The sequence below is a fragment of the Lithobates pipiens genome, unplaced genomic scaffold (genome assembly GCF_037356315.1).
Source record: "Lithobates pipiens isolate NorthernLeopardFrog02 unplaced genomic scaffold, aLitPip1_a1.2 Scaffold_22, whole genome shotgun sequence".
In the NCBI taxonomy this organism is placed as follows: domain Eukaryota; kingdom Metazoa; phylum Chordata; class Amphibia; order Anura; family Ranidae; genus Lithobates; species Lithobates pipiens.
The window spans coordinates 2,079,344-2,100,634 of NW_027507784.1; the positions used below are offsets into that span (position 1 = coordinate 2,079,344).

A 21,291-nucleotide genomic window follows, 5' to 3' on the forward strand; every position below is an offset into this window, starting at 1 on the left:
AACTGGTCATAAAATGTGATCTGATCTTCATCTAAGTCACAACAATAGACAATCACAGTCTGCTTACACTAATAACACACAAAGAATGAAATGTTACCAGGTTTTTATTGAACACACCATTCACAGTGCAGGTGGAAAAAGTATGTGAACCCTTGGATTTAATAACTGGTTGAACCTCCTTTGTCAGGAATAACTTCAACCAAACGTTTCCTGTAGTTGCAGATCAGACGTGTCACAACGGTCAGGAGCAATTATTGACCATTCCTCTTTACAGAACTGTTTCAGTTCAGCAATATTCTTGGGATGTCTGGTGTGAATCACTTTCTTGAGGTCATGCCACAGCATCTCAATCGGGTTGAGGTCGGGATTCTGACTGGGCCACTCCAGAAGGTGTATTTTCTTCTGTTTAAGCCATTCTGTTGTTGATTTACTTCTATGCTTTGGGACGTTGTCCTGCTGCAACACCCATCTTCTGTTGAGCTTCAGCTGGTGGACAGATGGCCTTAAGTTCTCCTGGAAAATGTCTTGATAGACTTGGAAATTCATTTTTCTTTCGATGATAGCAATCCGTCCAGGCCCTGACTCAGCAAAGCAGCCCCAAGCCATGATGCACCCACCACCATACTTCACAGTTGGGATGGTTTTGATGTTGGTGTGCTGTGCCTCTTGCCAAACAACTCAACTTTGGTTTCATCTCTCCACAGAATATTTTGCCAGTACTGCTGTGGAACATCCAGGTGCTCTTGTGCAAACTGTAAACGTGCAGCAATGTATTTTTCGGACAGCAGTGGCTTCCTCTGTGGTATCCTCCCATGAAATCCATTCTTGTTTAGTGTTTTACGTATCATAGATTCACTAACAGGGACGTTAGCCTATACCAGAGACTTTTGTAAGTCTTTAGCTGACACTCTAGGATTCTTCTTCCCCTCATTGAGCAGTCTGCGCTGTGCTCTTGCAGTCATCTTTACAGGACGCCCCCCTCCTAGGGAGAGTAGCAGCAGTGCTGAACTTTCTGCATTTATAGACAATTTGTCTTACCGTAGACCGATGAACAGCAAGGCTTTTGGAGATACTTTTATAACCCTTTCCAGCTTTATGCAAGTCAACAATTCTTAATTGTAGGTCTTCTGAGAGCTCTTTTGTGCGAGGCATCATTCACATCAGGCAATGCTTCTTGTCAAAAGCAAACCCAGAACTGGTGTGTGTGTTTTTTTTATAGGGCAGGGCAGCTGTAACCAACACCTCCAATCTCATCTCATTGATTGGACTCCAGTTGGCTGACACCTCACTTCAATTAGCTCTTGGAGATCTCATTAGTCTAGGGCAGGGGTATGTAATTAGTGGACCTCCAGCTGTTGCAAAACTACAAGTCCCATCATGCCTCTGCCTCTGGGTGTCATGCTTGTGGCTGTAAGAGTCTTGCTATGCCTCATGGGACTTGTAGTTCTGCAACAGCTAGAGGTCCGCTAATTGCATATCCCTGGTCTAGGGGCTCACATACTTTTTCCACCTGCACTGTGAATGGTGTGTTCAATAAAAACATGGTAACATTTAATGTTTTTGTTTTATTAGTTTAAGCAGACTGTGATTGTCTATTGTGGTCACTTAGATGAAGATCGGGATCACATTTTATGACCAATTTGTGCAGAAATCCATATCATTCGGAAAGGGTTCACATACTTTTTATTGCAACTGTATGTACTCTGTGATTTGGAGTTACTGTTCTTCTTACCTCAAAGGAAGATTATAAAGTAGACAGTGCTTGGAAAAAAACTATTAGCAAAAAAGCAGTATACTTTTTAAATATCCTGTAACCCATTTTTAGTGTTCTGACCAAGATGCTGACTATACTGTCTGACATACAGACCCCTAGAGGGTGCTCTAAAATCTGCATCATGTTTCCCCCCCTTCAATCCCCACCTATACCAGTAACACTTACCTTTGGCTTTTGGGCTCTTAATTTCATGGGTGAAGCACAAGGTCACTGTTGTCGCAACTTCTTTTCTTTCCGAGACTGAACATTCATAGGAAGAAAGTGAAATTTTTGGAGGATTGAATGTCATGGACACGGACACACCAATCACCGGGCGAGATCTACAAGGAGGGGTCAGAAGGAGAAACTGATCACAATGTGTCAGGTGACAATATTACTGGAATATGTGACATCAAACATTTAGAGTGGATCTGAATGGAAACAGTGAAGATTTGCTGTATTATATTGGACATCTAGGAATGTGTCCAGCGCCTTGAGGCGATTCAGTTCACATTGTGCAAATTATTCATTCATTCATGTTATTATTACTCTGAAAATTCACCACTCTTCCTGGACTTCCTAGGCTCTCCTGATCTATATCCTTATAGCAGTATATGCGCAGTGTGAGATCATCTAATGTCATTGCTGTACTGATCACTGTTCTCCTCGCTGGAGTAGACATTGTATCTAAAGACCTGCCGTGCAAGGATCTCCCTGCTTCTGTTTCATCCATTCCGTGAATCTGTAGCACCCCCTGACCTCCAGGGACATATTAAGGATTCCCAGAGACATGGGGGGGGGGGGGAATATTTCACCCCGAGGCCAAGCACATGGCGAATAATGAGACATGTAAGACCTTGGGCGTCAATAACTTTGACAAAAAGTTGTATTTATTTGGCGGCCATCGATACAGAGAGGAGAGAGGGTTTAGGGTCAAGATTTGGTGATGTCATTGCTGTACTGATCACTGTTCTCCTTGCTGGAGTAGAAATTGTATCTAAAAACCTGCCGTGCAAGGATCTCCCTGCTTCAGTTTCATCCATTCTGTGAATCTGTAGCACCCCCTGACCTCCAGGGACATATTAAGGATTCCCAGAGACATGGGGGGGGGAGGAATATTTCACCCCAAGGCCGAGCACATGGCAAATAATGAGAGATGTAAGACCTTGGGCGTCAATAACTTTGACAAAAAGTTGTATTTATTTGGCGGCCATCGATACAGAGAGGAGAGAGGGTTTAGGGTCAAGATTTGGTGATGTCATTGCTGTACTGATCACTGTTCTCCTCGCTGGAGTAGAAATTGTATCTAAAAACCTGCCGTGCAAGGATCTCCCTGCTTCAGTTTCATCCGTTCTGTGAATCTGTAGCACCCCCTGACCTCCAGGGACATATTAAGGATCCCCAGAGACATGGGGGGGGAAGAATATTTAGCCCCGAGGCTGAGCACCTGGCAAATAATGAGACATGTAAGACCTTGGGCGTCAATAACTTTGACAAAAAGTTATTTATTTGGCGGCCATCGATACAGAGAGGAGAGAGGGTTTAGGGTCAAGATTTGGTGATGTCATTGCTGTACTGATCACTGTTCTCCTCGCTGGAGTAGAAATTGTATCTAAAAACCTGCCGTGCAAGGATCTCCCTGCTTCTATTTCATCCATTCTGTGAATCTGTAGCACCCCCTGACCTCCAGGGACATATTAAGGATCCCCAGAGACATGGGGGGTGGGGGTAGGAATATTTCACCCCGAGGCTGAGCACATGGCAAATAATGAGAGATGTAAGACCTTGGGCATCAATAACTTTGACAAAAAGTTGTATTTATTTGGCGACCATCGATACAGAGAGGAGAGAGGGTTTAGGGAATCAGATACCAAGAGCACAGTTGTGCACAGGCTCCACTCCCAGCTTTATAGAATAAGAGGTTTTAAGCCGAGTCCAGGGTTTCTGTAACTGAGTAGGACTTTGGCTGGTGAGTAGAAGGCTCCATTCTCATTCTCCATGGGGGTTACCAGTCTTCTGTAATGTCTCCAGCCTCTCATCCAGAACAACTCCTCTAGCAGAGATCCTTCTCCCTGGTTCTCCAGGTTTGGTATAGCTTCTTCCATTCCAGGCAGGACAGCTCCATACCCTGTCCCACGCCTCACAATTAAACATGTGTAGCCATCTTCAGGCAGCAGGACTTTGATATCTACAATGACAGGCCTAAGCCTGAGGGGAAAGACCTTCTACTCAAGGTTAATCCAAAAAATGATAACAGGTGCACCGGTGAGAAAGTCTTCTGACTCCTGTGTTTGTAGGCAGGTGCCATCTGCTGTCTCCCCTGCAGGTGGCGCTCAACAGCAGCAGCAATGCAGAGGGAGAGGAAGTCATGAAGAACATGGTTCCTCTATGCATATAAAAAGGGAAGTTTGGGACTTTAAATGAAGTACAGTTGAGAACCTCCATCCCGGTAATTAATACGCACATAAAAAGGGAAGTTTGGGACTTTAAATGAAGCACTTGGATAGTAAACGACAAAGATATTTCATTGGACCATATTAATTTATTTAATTGAATGTTCAAAAGAACTACTCATTATAAATAAGTCCAATTGATGATATATATAAATAACGATACAGAAAAAACATAGTATATGACATAATGTATAGTATCCACATGTAATCATACATAACAGTAATAGATAGGTTAGTTAAGTAATATGGCAGAATAGTGCCCATGACAGCATGTCCGACATCGACACATGTATGCACATGATAGAAAAGCATCCCATAAATATAAACAAAGTTAAATTTGTAATAAATGGTCAAGGACTTCTAAATAAGTAATTAGGAACTTATGAATGTGGTTTCGTATACAGGTATAGCCCGAGCATCAAAATACAAAGCTCGACGCGTTTCGTGGGTATCTCCCCACTCATCAGGAGCAGATGCTACCACAGAGTTTCTATAAAAAATAAAATAAAAATGATACAAATAATATACTGACCAATAAATTAAGATAGTAAATTCATAAAACTATGTTATGGATAGATAGTTTGGTTAGGGCAGACTCACCAGTCCAGGCGTCAAATGCAACGCACAGCGGTGGGTGCCGGGCGGGCCAGGGACAAAACTCACTATGCGGGCACTGAGGCAGCAAATAAATGGATACGATATCTGGCACAAAAGAAGTGTATCAGCATGAGAAAGTGTGCTGAAATGGTGTTAATACTAAGAAAAGTAAAAGTGAAAAAGAAATCAGTCCACAGCAAACTTCACAAGATGATGCACACAGAGCAGAGTGATAATGAGTAGTGGCTATGCAAAAATGGCTGACATATTAAGAACAGAAAAAGTATGGGAGGGTTGGAAAGGATGTGTGTGTGGGAGTGTGAGTGCATGGGATATGGTAAATGTGAGAATGAAGAGTAAGGTAAGTGTAGGTGATAATAAACAATGAGGGGTAATTAATTAGCGATAAGCAAAGGATATGTCAGTGAGGATAGAAAGAAAGAAAGAAAAATGAATGAGAAGAGTAGACAAGTATGTACCATGATAACGATCCTGGAACAACAGCCGGCTGACCAGACAACTGGTGTGTTCAGGCCCCATGCAGAGAATGGCCTGACAAGCAGCCATCCCCGAAGGGGGTTTAAATATGCCGCCAACGCCATGTGCGTGAGACCGGGTGGGAGGGGCCGCGCCCAGCCCCGGTCATCAACCAGCGACAGGCACGTAAACCCCCTCCCTTCCCGGAGACACGGAGAATGGAGAGACCAAAAACGCCGGCGTGATGTCGTTCAAACGAACGTTACACGCGCGGCGTAGGTAACATGGCGTTGATGCGCAGAGTGGAGTCCGCCCGAACCTCCCAATCAAAACGAAAGGGGAGGAGGGGAGGACCCGCTGGCGCATCACAGTGCCCACAAGAAAGAAAAGACCAAGTACCGCCCAACCTCCCAATCGCCTCACACGGAGCACAATAGGCCAGCCAGTGGGTATACGTCGAACCTTAATAACTGAATATCCATCTACGGCATATTAAACAGTGTCGGTAAATGCTGTCATTATACAGTGTGTGCATGAATGAAAGAATATAATAAATATATGTAAATACAAACAATTCAGTATTAAGAAAAACACTATATTGACAGTTTTGACACAGGGAAGGTAGGGGAACACTACCAAACCATTTTATCCAAGTGCTTCCATCCCGGTATATATGTAAATATAAACAACAGAGGGGGAGATTTGGGACTTTAAATGAAGCACTTGGATAGAGAGGACCGGAGCGGGACAGACTACGGGGAAGGATAGAGGAGGGCCGGGCATGACCGTGTGTCTAGTGACACACGAAGGGGTGGGATTTGAATGTAGAGGCGGGGCCGAAGGAAGGGGAGCGGCCATTTAAAGGAAGGGGGCGGAGCCGGGGAACGGGCAGTGCGGAAGGAGGAAGACACGGGGAGGCAGTTTTTTCACTGCTCCTCGTTTTGTTCTCGTGCGGCCATGGCGGACGTGGAGGCGCTTTTGGGGCAACTTCGAGCGGCGGTTTCGACCCGGGGACCGGACTGGCTGCATCGGCAGGTGGCGGCAGCGTTGGACGGGTCCGTGGACCAGGAGGAGCGACCAGGAGGCTCGGACGGCGGCAGACCGGCGGCACGTGGGCGGATCTCCAGGCCGCCGACAAGGTATTCACCTGGGACTGTGGGGGGGCCTTCAAGACTGTCCAGGAGCCCACGGGGGGAGCACTCCTCCCCCCCTGCGAAGAGGAGCCAGCCACTGCATGTGGAGGGGTTTGGGCGGCCTGCAGGCCGCGGACAGGCGGGAGGGGGCGGGGCCACGGACTTACATGGCGGGCCTTTGCCAGGCCCGAGCGGGACCAGATACAACGTGGGTTTGACTGCTGCAGCCCTGCAGGGGCCTGGGGGGGCTTCCAGACGGAGGGTCAGGTGCCCTGCGGCTGCCGGAAGGGTGGCCGTCAGCAAGGGGGCTTCCGCGGGGGTGTCTCCCCCGGCCGCTCTGCACGTAGCGGGGGGGGTGGACGGCAGGACCCCCCGCACGGCTCGTGTACATGGACGCACGGCCGCGGATGTCCCAGGCAGGACCGGAGTTACCCCACCAGCAGCCCTACAGGAGACGAGGGGGGCGGGCAAACGGGCTCCTCCTGGCACGGCCAGGAAGGGTGCCTTTGCGGCCAGGGGTCCACCAGTGACGATCCCCCCGGCAGCCCTGCACGGGTCGCGGGGGGCTGACGGAAGGAGAAGCGCTGGGACAGCCGCTGGGGGCCGAGCGGGCGGGGGTAGGGCCAGTCCGGAGGGGGGGGCGAAGACTGTCAAGTGACCGGGGGCGGGCATCACGGAGCAGGAGCGGTGCCCGGATCGGCCCGCCTGCCAGAAGAGCCGAGAGACAGCCGGTCCCGCTGGACAGCGGGGGGGCAGCTGACGGTCAGCAAGGGGCATGGAGCAGCCCGCCTTCCAGGGGCCCCTCGCCAGGGGGGTCGCCGTGTGCGGAGGACTTGGCCCGTGCGAGCAGATCGGAGGGGGAGCTGTCGGAGGAGGAGGAGGAGCCCAGTCGACCGATCACGTCCAGGGAGGTCCGAACAGCGGCTGTGGGGAGACCGCCCAGTCAGCCCGGTAAGTCGACCGACAATGTTAATTTCACTACTGCTTTGAAGGGTTTGTTGGATTCTGTGTCGGGGGGGGGGGAGTGAAGGGGACTCCCGTGCCGCCGCTGGCTACCTCTGCCCAGACGCGGGGCGGGAGTGGGCCCGATGGGGTGGCGCGGGGTCAGATGCACGAACTGTTGGAAGGTTTGCGGGTTCTGGTGGGCCGTTTTGCTGGTAGCCCGGTTCTGGATCCCGTGGTGGGGCGAGGTGTCGACTGCGTGGAACAGGTCGGCGGTGCGACTACGGGGGTCGCCGACGGGGTGCTCAGTGAGGTGCCGGGGACGATTCCCGTGGGCAGTCCGGCGCCGGGTGTTTCGGATAAGGTGAGTACGGCGGATTCGCCCGGCACGGAGAAGACGGCGAGGTCGGACATTGTGAGGATCGCCGATGCGGCTCGGTGCGAGGTATATGTATGCTTCGAGGGACCATTGGGGGCGCATTTAAAACAGGAGGTGAGGGAAAAAATCTGGAAGGGGGAGTATGTGGAAATTTTCTCCTTGTTGCCCCTGGAAAAGTTCAACCTGGATAGGGTTAAGCCTGATGATACGAAGAAAGAGGATGAGGAGAAGCGTCGGTACCGTTTAATCCCGCGCACGTTTGCTAACTGGCTCCAAGCGTTCGCTATTTTGGCAAGCGTCATCGGGGAAAAGAGTCCCGAACATTGTTCGGCCTTATTTTGTTACATGGACGCGGTGGGGGAGGCCTATCGGGTTTATGGTGGCACGGCGTGGCTTCGCTACGACGAGCAGTTCCGTCAACGCAGGGCGGTGCGACCGGCCTTGCGTTGGGACCACAAGGACATTAGCCTCTGGATGAGGCTAATGGCATCGGCGAGGACCCCTGATCGGCCATTTCAAGGGGGGGCCGGGAGTAGCCACTCTTCGGGACTGTCGGCCGGAAAAAAATGGGGAGTGTGCTGGCAGTTCAACGAGGGCTCCTGCAAGTTTGGTGGTGCCTGCAAGTTCAAACACGAGTGTTCGGGCTGCGGGGGAGGACACGCACTCGCGCGGTGTTTTAAAAAGGGAAAACGTGCCGGAGAGCCTTCGCACAAGAGGGACGACGCCGGTGATGTGGGAAAGGATGGTTCCTTTCCTAAATAGGTACCCGGATAGGGCGGCAGCGGGGTTGCTCTACGCCGGTTTTCGGCATGGGTTTAAGATCCCGTGTGCGTTGTCGGTGGTGCCCCCGCTGGCGAGGAATTTGAAGTCGGCTTTGGAGCACCCAGCGGTGGTTTCTGAGAAGCTGGCTAAGGAGGTGGCCTTGGGGAGAATGGCGGGGCCTTTTGCGATGAGACCGTTAGCCGAGTTGGTGGTGTCGCCGTTGGGTGTGGTTCCCAAAAAGGAGCCCTACAAGTTTCGGTTGATTCACCACTTGTCATTCCCGAAGGGGGGGTCGGTTAATGACTTCATTGACCCGGAGGCTTGTACGGTGTCCTATACGTCGTTTGATGCGGCGGTCCGCTGGGTTAGGCGTTACGGTCGTGGGGCGTTGATGGCGAAGTCTGACGTGGAATCTGCGTTTCGACTTTTGCCGGTTCACCCTGATAGTTTTCATTTGCTGGGTTGTTGTTGGCAGGATCGATTTTATGTAGATAGAAAGGCCAGTATGGTGGCCTGAAATTATGGGAGGAGCCCGGTGGAGTATATAATCAGCCCGTTCGCCTGTCTTCCTCGTCGGTTCCGGTGCGCGATACCTGATACGTCAGGTATCAAGGGCCGACTATCCAGACCAGACGCAGTGAGCCTGTTCGTCAGTTCCCGCATTTTTCGTCCCCGTCTTGACAACTCGTCTTCTCGTTCATCAGCGTCCGTCGGTTTCGCCGTCGGAGTGTCGTCGTACCCATCGAATTTGTCGTTGCACGTCGGGCTGGCTGTCGCAGGTAGGGCTTCGGCACCCCCTTTTTCAATTCATGTATTTCGATGTACCGTCAACATTCCCTGTACTCACGAGCCGCTCGCTGCTTTCAAATCGAATGTTTTCTGTGGCCCTCGTACGCATGTCACTGTTTTCTACTTTCGATGTAGTCGTTATCACCTTTCGACACGTTCGATTACGCCACGTCAGGCGATTCATTCGCAGGTACGGCATTCGAAACCGTTCGACTGCCCGAGCATTTCTATTAGTATCGGTCGAATCGTTCGACTCACAGCCGACTGCTTGCTACGATAAGGCAAGCAGTCCGCACGTTTCGCTTGGTCTGCTTCAATTCGAATATATCTCTTCATTCATGCAGTTATGTTATGTATTTCATTTCATTTCATTCCAAGTCATTTCAGTCCCAGTCATTTCTTCCGTTTCGAATCATTTCTGTCACTAGTCGCGCTCCGGCGCGAATCCTGTCGCACCTCTGGTGCACCGATTCGCTTTGAAGTGCCCCAGGGTTTGGCCTCATTTCTGTACATGCTCCAGAGACTGAATCACTCGCAGGTTCACGCACGGTCCCTGATTCTTGTCTTTGTCATGGCATATCATTTCTGTCACTTATTACGCTCCAATTCGAATCCTGTCGCATTCTTTTATGCACCGATTCGTCTTGGTGTGCCCAGCTGCTACGCCTCATTTCGGTACATGCTCCGGAGACGGATTCTTTGTAACCTACAGTCCAGTCGTTGAATCCTGTCTCTGTCATGGGATATCATTTCTGTCACTTATTACACTCCAATTCGAATCCTGTCGCATTCTTTATGCACCGATTCGTTCCGGTGTGCCCAGCTGCTACGCCTCATTTCAGTACATGCTCCAGAGACGGATTCTTTATTGTTACCATCAGTCCAGTCGTTGAATCTTGTCTCTGTCATGGGATATCATTTCTGTCACTTATTACGCTCCAATTCGAATCCTGTCGCATTCTTTTATGCACCGATTTGTTCTGGTGTGCCCAGCTGCTACGCCTCATTTCAGTACATGCTCCAGAGTCGGATTCTTTGTTGTAACCATCAGTCCAGTCGTTGAATCTTATCTCTGTCATGGCATATCATTTCGGTCACTTATTACGCTCCGATTCGAATCCTGTTGCATTTATTTATGCACCGATTCGTTCCGGTGCGCCCAGCTGTTACGCCTCATTTCAGTACATGCTCCAAGGACAGGATTCATCTGTTTGGTTCAAGGGCTCGTCCTCTGATTCTTGTCTTTGTCATGGGTTTCATTTCATTTCACCTATCACGTTCCGGTACGAATAGTCACATCTGTGTACCAAATTCATCCCGGCGTGCCCCAGGAATGGCCTCATTTCAGTACATGCTCCAAGGACAGGATTCACCCGTTTGGTTCAAGGGCTCGTCCTCTGATTCTTGTCTTTGTCATGGGTTTTCATTTCATTTCACCTATCACGTTCCGGTACGAATAGTCACATCGGTGTACCAAATTCGTCTCGGCGTGCCCCAGGAATGGCCTCATTTCAGTACATGCTCCAGAATCCGTTTCGTGCTCAGTCGCAAGTTGTGGCATGGCGATCCGGATCTCTGTCATGGCAGGTTCTCTCATCTCACTGTCACATGCCGCTCCCCGGTTTGGGTCCAGTTGATTTTTCAAGGTTTGGATGCCTACCAGGGGGGCCTTGCTCCTCGGCCTCATTTCATTATAAAGTTGCCTCAAAAGGGAAGAACACAGCTTCGTTTAGGCGTGTTTCGTTGTTTTTCTCCACATACAAGCGCAGACTTCGTGCAATCGTCGTAAATACTCATCCAAGCGTAGACTTCTTGCAATCGTTGCAAGCACACATCCAGATATAGACTAATCGCAATCATTGTAGACCTCTCGCACTCATTGCAAGCACGCATTCGAACGTAGACCTCTTGCAGTCGTTGCAAGCACGCATTCGAGCCTAGACCTCTTGCACTCGTTACAAGCACGCATTCGAGCATAGACCTCTTGCACTCATTACAAGCACGCGTTCGAGCATAGACCTCTTGCAGTCGTTGCAAGCACGCATTCGAGCATAAACCTCTTGCAATCATTGCAAGCACGCATTCGAGCATAGACCTCTTTCAATCGTTGCAAGCACGCATTCAAGCATAGACCTCTAGCGATCATTGCAAGCACGCATTCGAGCGTAGACCTCTTGCAATCATGGCAAGCACGCATTCAAGCATAGGCCTCTTGCAATCATTGCAAGCTGATGTCCAGGCACAACTTATGGCAATCATTGCTGGCAGGCACTTCTGGCTGCTCAGTAGGTTGCTTTGGGGAAAGCCTGGATACCTTCCTAAATGTTCGTTGTATTACAGGGTACTTATACTTATAGGCATAGTTGATCCAGGGAAAATCCGATTGCCTCTCGAAGGGGGCAGGAAGGAATTTTTTCCCCTACTGTAGCAAATTGGGCTATGCTCTGTTGGGGTTTTTTGCCTTCCTCTGGATCAGCTGCGGGCGTAGAATTGGGGTGTCGGGTGGTGTGATACCTTATTATTTTGATTTGTGGTTGGACCGGATGGACTTCTGTCTTTTCCGGCCTGGCTACCCATGAAGCCTACTGTAAATCCTTGCAATCGTTGCAGGCACGCATCCTAGCATAACATCTTGCAATCATGGCAAGCACGCATCCTGGGTAACATCTTGCAACCATCGCAAGCACGCGTCCAAACATACATGCAAGCACAACTCCCGCAGTCTTCGCAGTGCACATGCGGTAACACGAATTGCTCACAGTCACTACGTACACATCTCCAGTGACAAACTCCCGGGCAATTGTCGCAAGCACACGTTCAAACACAACCTTTAGTCATGCCAAGGCTCGCGACTTAGCATAACTTCTTGCAATCATTTGTTGCAAGCACGTTCTCAGTGGCACGCTAACTGGCTACACGTCATTTTCAGCAGCACTTAATTGGCCACTCGTCTCCTGTGGCTTTTCTTACAAGCCACTCACTGTTGCCTGTCTGTCCGTCTCTTCCTTGGGACAGTTGAGTTCAACTTCCGTCCGCACCAGGATCATGTTGACACACGCGACTGGCTTCTTCCTGTAGCACGCCCAGGCTATTTCTAGCCAGCGTTCAACATTTCTTATCCTTACAATGCTCGGAGAGCCATCTGTTGTTACGGCCCATACAGCAAGATCCCCACTACGAGGCGTCCAGAGGCATCAGCCCATAGCCATCGGCCAATGCTCGCCCATTACAACTACCATCTTTACGGACATATAATATCCTCGCATATTCCCCAGTTTAGTCATCCAAAAGACACCTACAGTCCCTTCACGGCATGTCGAGCGTCGCTATGCACATCATCCCTCAGGGGTCGCGCCTTCGTGTCACGCCTATTGGTCTTACTGTCCCTCTCACAGGATCCAGAGCAAGTCCTCAGCCGGGTTCCCGCGGCAATAGCAGTCCTTGCTATGCGGGAGGAATTCCTATCGTCTGGGAATGACGTCTCCCTGTTCATTCCCTCCGTGTCTTCCCTTTCTCCCCAGGTGATGACCGACGCAGCGGCCTCCACGGGCTTGCGGCTGATTTTTTGGCCACCTCTGGCTCGCAGCTCCCTGGCCTCCCCAGTTACTGGCAATTCCTGGCTGCGCCAAGGCGCCCTCTCTGCTGGTTATGTACTTCCTACGTCGACTGGTCCAGCTCTTGTTGTTGTTGTTTCAGTTCAACATCCATTCTTCCTTTATCCCCGGTAAGTTCAATCAGGCAGCGGACGCCCTCTCCCGCTTTTAACCTTGTCTCGTTTTCGTTCAGGTACCCGGAGCCGGACCAACATCAGCAGCTATCCCGGACTGTTCTCAACTGACCCTGGATTAGCCCCTCACCTCCTAGCGGCTACCCAACTCATTTGATCACTCCCTTTCCCGCAATACCCTCAAGGCCTATCAATCAGCCTGGAGGGCCTTTAACCAACTTCATCACGTATCACAGTACAGAGACGTCCCGTGTCAAGCAAGTCACAGCCTTCATTTCCTACTGCCACTCGCAGTTGGCGTTATCCTTTAATACGATCCGGCTATACCTGACCGGTGTACAACATTTCACGTCCCTCCAGGACCCTACCGTACCCTTCCTATTTTACCACGCCGTTCGGGCTGTTATGCGCGGTATCCAGAAAGCGCCAGCCGATGGCCGGCACCAAAACGACTGCCTATCACAGGAGACGTTTAGAAATATGTCAGATTTCCTGGCCACTTCACCTTTTCGGTCTCCACATTAGTGTCATTTACAAGCAGCCATACACCTGGCCTTCTACGGCTTCTTACGGCCAAGCGAGTTTACTTGTTGTAGCCTCACAGCACGCATGCTGTGCAAGCACCACCTGGTCCGATACGAAGACCATTTCGTCTTACACTTAGCAGTCTCCAAGACGCAGCAGCTTGGCTCGGGTTCGGACATACACCTCTATAAGTCCAACAACCGCTGGTACCCGGTCGCCATTCTCACACGCCTGTCGACCCTTTTTGGCTGATCAACCAGGAGTTAGTCCTCTTCTGCCATTTCTCACTAAACCTCTGAACGCTGCCCGGTGGAACGTGTCAGGATACTCCCGGGTGTCCTTCACCTCTGTCCTACTCACATTATCAAGAAGTTGGGCGGATGGAGGTCCACCTGTTTCGCCCGCTACATACCCAATCCGCAAGCGGAGATGACCCAGGCCTTTGTCGAGCTCACCCAGTAACAAACTTGGATCAATAAAATGCAACCCCTACCTGAATGTTTTTGCCCCCTTATTTTGGTATACCGTACGTCAGACCAGGGCACACTTTCAGGTCCATTTCAAGTAAGCGAGTTTATGTTAACCTTGTTTGTCATCCTTAACCGTATCGGTCAGAGGGCTTCACACCATAAATAGATGTTTACCGATGGGTTGTTCCGTTTCCTGCGTGATGTTTGAGGCGTTTAGCTCCTTTTTAGAGTGGGTGGTTCGGGACGTGGCAGGTGTTGACTCCGTCATCCACTACTTGGATGATTTTCTCTGTGTGGGCCCTCCTTCTTCCTATGTGTGTGCGATTTTGCTGTCCGCGTTGCAGCACATTGCGGAGAGATTTCGGGTGCCTTTGGCAGCTGATAAGACGGAGGGCCCGCGTACAGAGCTGAGCTTCTTGGGCATAGTGATTGACTCCATGGCGATGGAGTGCAGATTGCCGGAGGGGAAGCTCAGGGACTTGCAGAGGGAAATTCGGGAGATTCACGGTTGTAAGAAGGTTCGGTTGCGTGCTTTGCAATCGTTGTTAGGAAAATTGAATTTTGCGTGTAGGATCATTCCCATGGGGAGGATATTTTGTCGCAGGCTGTCGGCGGCCACGGCTGGGGTGCGGTCGCCTACACACTTCATTAGATTGACTAGGGAGCATAGGGAAGACCTTTTGGTGTGGTATCGATTCCTGACCGAGTACAATGGCAAGTCAGTGTGGATGTCGGGCCCAGTGAGCAACTTCGACGTGGAATTGGTTACTGACGCCGCGGGATCCAAAGGATACGGAGCATTCTTTCAAGGGCACTGGAGCGTGGAGCCGTGGCCGCGATCTTGGGTGGAGGCGGGTTTCCTTAAGAATTTGGTGCTGCTGGAACTTTTTCCGGTGGTGCTGGCCTTGGAACTGTGGGGGCAGGCTTGCCGGAACTTGAAATTGCGGCTCAATTGCGATAATATGGGGGTTGTGCAGGTGATCAACAGCATGTCGGCGTCTTCACAACCCGTCGTACGGCTGATGCGGCAGTTGGTGTTGTGATGCTTGCAGTTGAACATTTTGCTTTATGCTGTGCATATCCCGGGGGTTGATAATGCCCTGGCTGATTCTTTGTCTCGGTTCCAGTGGGACAGGTTCAGGACTCTGGCGCCGGACGCGAAGGAGGAGGGAGTCCCCTGCCCGGGCTGGATTTGGGAGTTGGCATTGGAATCGCCGCAGGATGGATCCGGCGGTCCTTAAGTGCGGCCACATGGTCGGCTTATACTAAGGTATGGTTGGAATGGCTGGCTTTGGTCCGGGAGGCGGAGGTCGGAGGTGAGGAGCGCGAGCTGAGGCTTTTGGTGTTGTATTGGGTGACCAGGAACATGGAGGAGGGGAAGTCGGTTTCGTCCATAAATAGAAAATTGACAGGGTTGGCGTTTTGGTTCAAGCTGCGGGGGATGGTGGATTGGACGAAGGATTTTTGGGTGAAACAGGCTGTCAAGGGATATCGGTTGGAGCATAAAAGTCAGGATGCGCGGCGGCCTATTACTTTCGTGAATCTTTTGGCGTTGTGCGCACAATTGGGATTGGTGTGTTCATCGCGCTTTGAAAGGTTGTTGTTTTTGGCGGCTTTTTCGCTGGCGTTTTTTGGGGCTTTCAGGATCGGGGAATTGGTGAGCCCTTCCAAGGCGGTTGGGGGTGGTTTATTGGCTCAGGATGTAGCGGTGTTCGACGATACAGTATCAGTGCTGTTGAGGAGGTCGAAAACAGACCAACGAGGAGTGGGGGATCGTCTGTCGTTGTATGCGTTGCCGGGCTGTGTGGCATGCCCTGTTCGGGCGGTTGGAGGTTTTGTGCGGGAAAGGCCGGCAGGGGGTGGTCCTTTATTGGTTCATGCGGATGGGTCTTTCTTGTCGAAATACCAGTTTGTGGCGGTACTGTGAAAATGCTTGCAAGGGTTGGGTTTGGATAGTACAGCGTACGCTTCCCACTCCTTCCGTATCGGGGCGGCCACGGAGGCCGCTAGACGCGGGTTGGATGAAGCGGACGTGCGGAGGCTGGGGAGGTGGGAATCCAAACGATTCCGTACTTATGTTAGACCGCAGTTGGTTTGTGAATAAATTAAAAAAAAAAAAAAAAAAAAAGGGGTTTTTTGTTCGATGGTTGGTGAGTGATTGCTATGTTCTGTTCTGTTGTTTCAGATGGAGGGCCTCCGCGCCTCGTCTGGATCCTGGGGCATTCGTATGTGTGCTGGGGGGCCAGGAGAGGGGATGCCAGACCAGGTGGGAGACAGTTGGGGATCTCCGGGAGGGAGGCGACCATCCGGTGGCTGGGTAGGCCGGGTATGATGTGGGGCAGGGTGGTCCCAGAAGTGGAAAGATATGTTGGTTTGGACAGGCCGCCGGATGTGTTGGTCATGCATGCAGGAGGTAACGACCTGGGTGTCCGAACGGTCAGGGACCTGATCGCGGATATCAAGGCGGACCTGGTATACCTGCGCACAGCTTTCCCGGACACGTTGCTGCTGTGGTCGGACATGGTGGCGCGGACGACTTGGCGCATGGCCCGGTCTGTGTACAGACTCAATAAGGCACGGATTAGAGTCAATAAGGTGGTCGGGAGGTTTTTGGCGAAAGAAGGGGGGATGGTGATTCGCCATAGAGAATTGGAGGTCAACGTTGGCCTTTATTTAAGGGAGGATGGGGTCCATCTTACGGATGTGGGCATTGACCTTTGGTCTTTGGGGCTTCAGGAGGGCATTCAGGCGGCCCTGCGGGTGTGGAGGTGCCATCAAGGATGAGGTTTCACCCTTTCAGGCTGTGGCGGTAGTTATTTATTGGTCAGTGACGGTAGCAGTTATAGAGGTGGAAAAAGTGGGTGGGGGGCTCGTCGGTAGATGGCCCCTCCGGTGGGTACATCAAAAGTTTTGATGAATACTGGTGTTGTTGCACTGCGGGAACGGTGGTTGTCTCCGAGCGGTACAGCTGGAGGCCTATGAGGTTATGAAAAAGTCCCGCAGTGCCCCCTGGGTGTATATAGATATATATGAATATATATATTTATAGGTATATGGTAAGAAGGAGTTTAGCTCCGTCACTGACCAATCAATCTGGTAAAACATGTTGTTTCTTGGTTATATGTTATTTAATGTTATTTATTATTAAAGTAATTTGGAGTTTTATTTTGGTTGGTTTAATAAAGGCTGTTGTGGCCAGTTTACTCCACGAGAACTGTGTGGTCTATTATTAAGGGAAAAGGGGTAGGAGTGAAGGGGCTATTTCAGCAGAGTGTACATCTGGGCTACACGGGTCAAGTAAACGACAAAGATATTTCATTGGACCATATTCATTTATTTAATTGAATGTTCAAAGGAACTACTCATTATAAATAAGTCCAATTGATGATATATATAAATAACGATACAGAAAAAACATAGTATATGACATAATGTATAGTATCCACATGTAATCATACATAACAGTAATAGATAGGTTAGTTAAGTAACCGGGGATGGCTGCTTGTCAGGCCATTCTCTGCATGGGGCCTGAACACACCAGTTGTCTGGTCAGCCGGCTGTTGTTCCAGGATCGTTATCATGGTACATACTTGTCTACTCTTCTCATTCATTTTTCTTTCTTTCTTTCTATCCTCACTGACATATCCTTTGCTTATCGCTAATTAATTACCCCTCATTGTTTATTATCACCTACACTTACCTTACTCTTCATTCTCACATTTACCATATCCCATGCACTCACACTCCCACACACACATCCTTTCCAACCCTCCCATACTTTTTCTGTTCTTAATATGTCAGCCATTTTTGCATAGCCACTACTCATTATCACTCTGCTCTGTGTGCATCATCTTGTGAAGTTTGCTGTGGACTGATTTCTTTTTCACTTTTACTTTTCTTAGTATTAACACCATTTCAGCACACTTTCTCATGCTGATACACTTCTTCTGTGCCAGATATCGTATCCATTTATTTGCCGCCTCAGTGCCCGCATAGTGAGTTTTGTCCCTGGCCCGCCCGGCGCCCACCGCTGTGCGTTGCATTTGACGCCTGGACTGGTGAGTCTGCCCTAACCAAACTATCTATCCATAACATAGTTTTATGTACTTACTATCTTAATTTATTGGTCAGTATATTATTTGTATCATTTTTATTTTATTTTATTTTTTATAGAAACTCTGTGGTAGCATCTGCTCCTGATGAGTGGGGAGATACCCACGAAACGCGTCGAGCTTTGTATTTTGATGCTCGGGCTATACCTGTATACGGAACCACATTCATAAGTTCCTAATTACTTATTTAGAAGTCCTTGACCATTTATTACAAATTTAACTTTGTTTATATTTATGGGATGCTTTTCTATCATGTGCATACATGTGTCGATGTCGGACATGCTGTCATGGGCACTATTCTGCCATATTACTTAACTAACCTATCTATTACTGTTATGTATGATTACATGTGGATACTATACATTATGTCATATACTATGTTTTTTCTGTATCGTTATTTATATATATCATCAATTGGACTTATTTATAATGAGTAGTTCCTTTGAACATTCAATTAAATAAATTAATATGGTCCAATGAAATATCTTTGTCGTTTACTATCCAAGTGCTTCATTTAAAGTCCCAAACTTCTCTTTTTATATGCGTATTAATTACCGGGATGGAGGTTCTCAACTGTACTTAATTTAAAGTCCCAAATCTCCCCCTCTGTTGTTTATATTTACATATGGTTCCTCTATGGTTTCCTGAGTCACTGGGGCAACAATCTGATTAGATGCTGGATTGGTCATGTGACTCTGGTGAACATCTTAGTTGTAGCAGAGTCTATTTAAGACCCTGGCTCCTGGCATTCTTGAGAGTAGGCAGGTTAGGGGCAGATCCCCCGTCTGTCAGGGAAAGTGCCTAGCGGTAGGCAGAGGTTTCTGATGACTGGGAACAGGCTAGGGATACTCCTTCCTTCTGCTAAACCACATTCCACTCCCTGAGACAGACCCTGTCGGAGCATCTGAATGCTCCTTGGCGTGATGCCCTCCGGCTGGGTTGTCTATTCAGTTGAGCCTTTTTCTTCAATACAAGTTCTTTCTACAACCGGACTCTGTTCCATCACTTCACGCACCACATTGCACCTACCCACAAGTTAGCTAGTCATCATGGGTCATCATGGTAACTCTAAGGAACCCCCTAAGCTCGCTTTTCTCCAAAGAAGACAGCCACTGGTGTGCAAAGGGAGAACAAGTACTAATGTTCTGATCTTGAGCAAATTTTACTGAAATATTACAAAGAGACATGTCATTGAGTTCTGTTGGCCACAGTGCGATGTGGTGGATTCCATCATACCACTTAGTTTTCAGTGCAGTGGTGTGACCTGCCATGATAGGGGTTCTAAGCCATGTAGGCCATGTATTGTGTGAGGACGATGTTGGGCAAGGGTACCCAACCCAGTCCCAATATACCTGGTGTGAGGGGCCCTCAGTATAATCCCTTCTTACTTCAATATAAGAACTCGGCCTTCACCCCCGATGGTGACATCTGGAATTCCATCCCCCGTCATGTCCACATTCCCGCTTAACGACCTCCCGAAAAACTTTATGCCGCTGCTGACCAGGCTTCCAGTGACCCTCTGTGGAAGGAAGACACAGAAAGAGAAATCAGGAAGAGATGGGGGGAGGGGGGGGGGGGCAAAGGAAAATAAAGCAACCTGCAACAATGACGTCCATTATAGATTTTGGTGAGTTAGAAGTGGAAAATACATCAGAACCTTGTTACCGATGGTTTGCGGTGATGAAAAAACCACCACATTTCCAAAGCAGCACTCGGATAAATAAACCTTCTTGGCCACGTTTTTCTTATTACCTGGTTTCTGATCTTTGCCTATTTCAAGGCAGCTCTGAATTTTTTGTTACAATTTGACTAAGGTGAAATGAATCCAGAAAATTCTGCCAATGCATCCTGCTACAATTTTTAGAATATGAAGGGTGAGAATTTACTGCAATCTAAAGAAGGGTATAATAATAAATCCAGCAAAAGGGAAACAAATCCATGCGGGACACCCAGCAGTATTGGCATCTATAATGTATAATACCCGTCAACGGGGACAATAGATGATATACTGTATTACTTTAACCGATTGCCACCCACCGGCTGTCAAATGACGCCGGGGCGGCGCGGCTCTCGTTCTGGGTGGACGTCATATGAGGGCCTCCCAGAACGGCCGCTCTCGCTCGCCTGTGGGGACACGCATCGCCGCGATTGGTGGTGCAGTGTGTCCGTCAGACACACCGCTATACCGATCTCGGTAAAGAGGCTCTGACAGGGGTTCTTTACCATGTGATCAGCTGTGTCCAATCACGGCTGATCACAATGTAAACAGGAAGAGCCGCTGACCAGCTTTTCCTCACTCGCGTCTGACAGGTGCACGTAGAGGAGAGCCGATTGGGTGCTCTCCTGACGGGGGGGGGGGGGGTCTGTGCTGATTGTTTATCAGCACATCCCCCCTCAGATGCCCACTCAGGACCACCAGGATGCTGCCAGGACCACCAGGGATTGGCACCACCCTGAACCACCAGGTATGCCACCCTAGACCACCAGGGAAATGCCAATCAGTGCCCAGGCAGCTGCCAATCAGTGCCAATCCCCAATGCCTGCCAGTGCCATCAGTGATTTCTATCAATGCCATCTATCAGTGCCACGTATCAGTACCCAGCGAAGCCGCCTATCAGTGCCCATCAGTTCTGCCTATCAGTGCCACCCATAAGTACCCATCAGTGCAGCCTTTCAGTGCCCAGTGTCACCTATCAGTGCCCACCGGTGCCACCCATGAATGCGCATCAGTGTCACCTATCAGTTCACATCAGTGGTGCATATCAGTGTCCCCCATCAGTACCACCTACCAGTGGCCATTAGTGCCGCCTATCAGTGCCCATCGTCACTGCCCATTAGTGCCACCTCATTGGTGCCACCTTATCAGTGCCCGTCAGTGAAGGAGTAAACTTACTTATTCACAAAATTTTATAACAGAAACAAAAGGAAAACATTTTTTATCCGAATTTTAGGTATGTTTTTTTATTTGTTAAGCAAAAAATACAAAACGCAGAGCTGATCAAATACCACCAAAAGAAAGCTTTATTCATGGGAATAAAATGATTAAAATACTGTTTGGGTACAGTGTACCACGACCGCGCAATTGTCATTTAAACAGCGACACCGCTGAAAGCTGAAAATTGGATTGGGCAGGATGGGGGTGTAAGTGCCCGGTATTGCGGTGGTTGATGAC

General features: G+C 49.4%; 1 protein-coding gene across 1 annotated transcript in view; it reads right to left on the reverse strand.

Moving 5' to 3' along the window:
* The window catches only part of LOC144000321 (integrin alpha-M-like), a gene marked incomplete at its 5' end in the record, with an annotated part of 147,868 nt that overhangs the window by 58,706 nt on the left and 67,871 nt on the right, over positions 1-21,291 (reverse strand). The window contains 2 exon segments of the mRNA XM_077494059.1: positions 1,940-2,094; positions 19,508-19,638. Of these exon segments, the coding sequence (XP_077350185.1) occupies positions 1,940-2,094; positions 19,508-19,638 (286 nt within the window).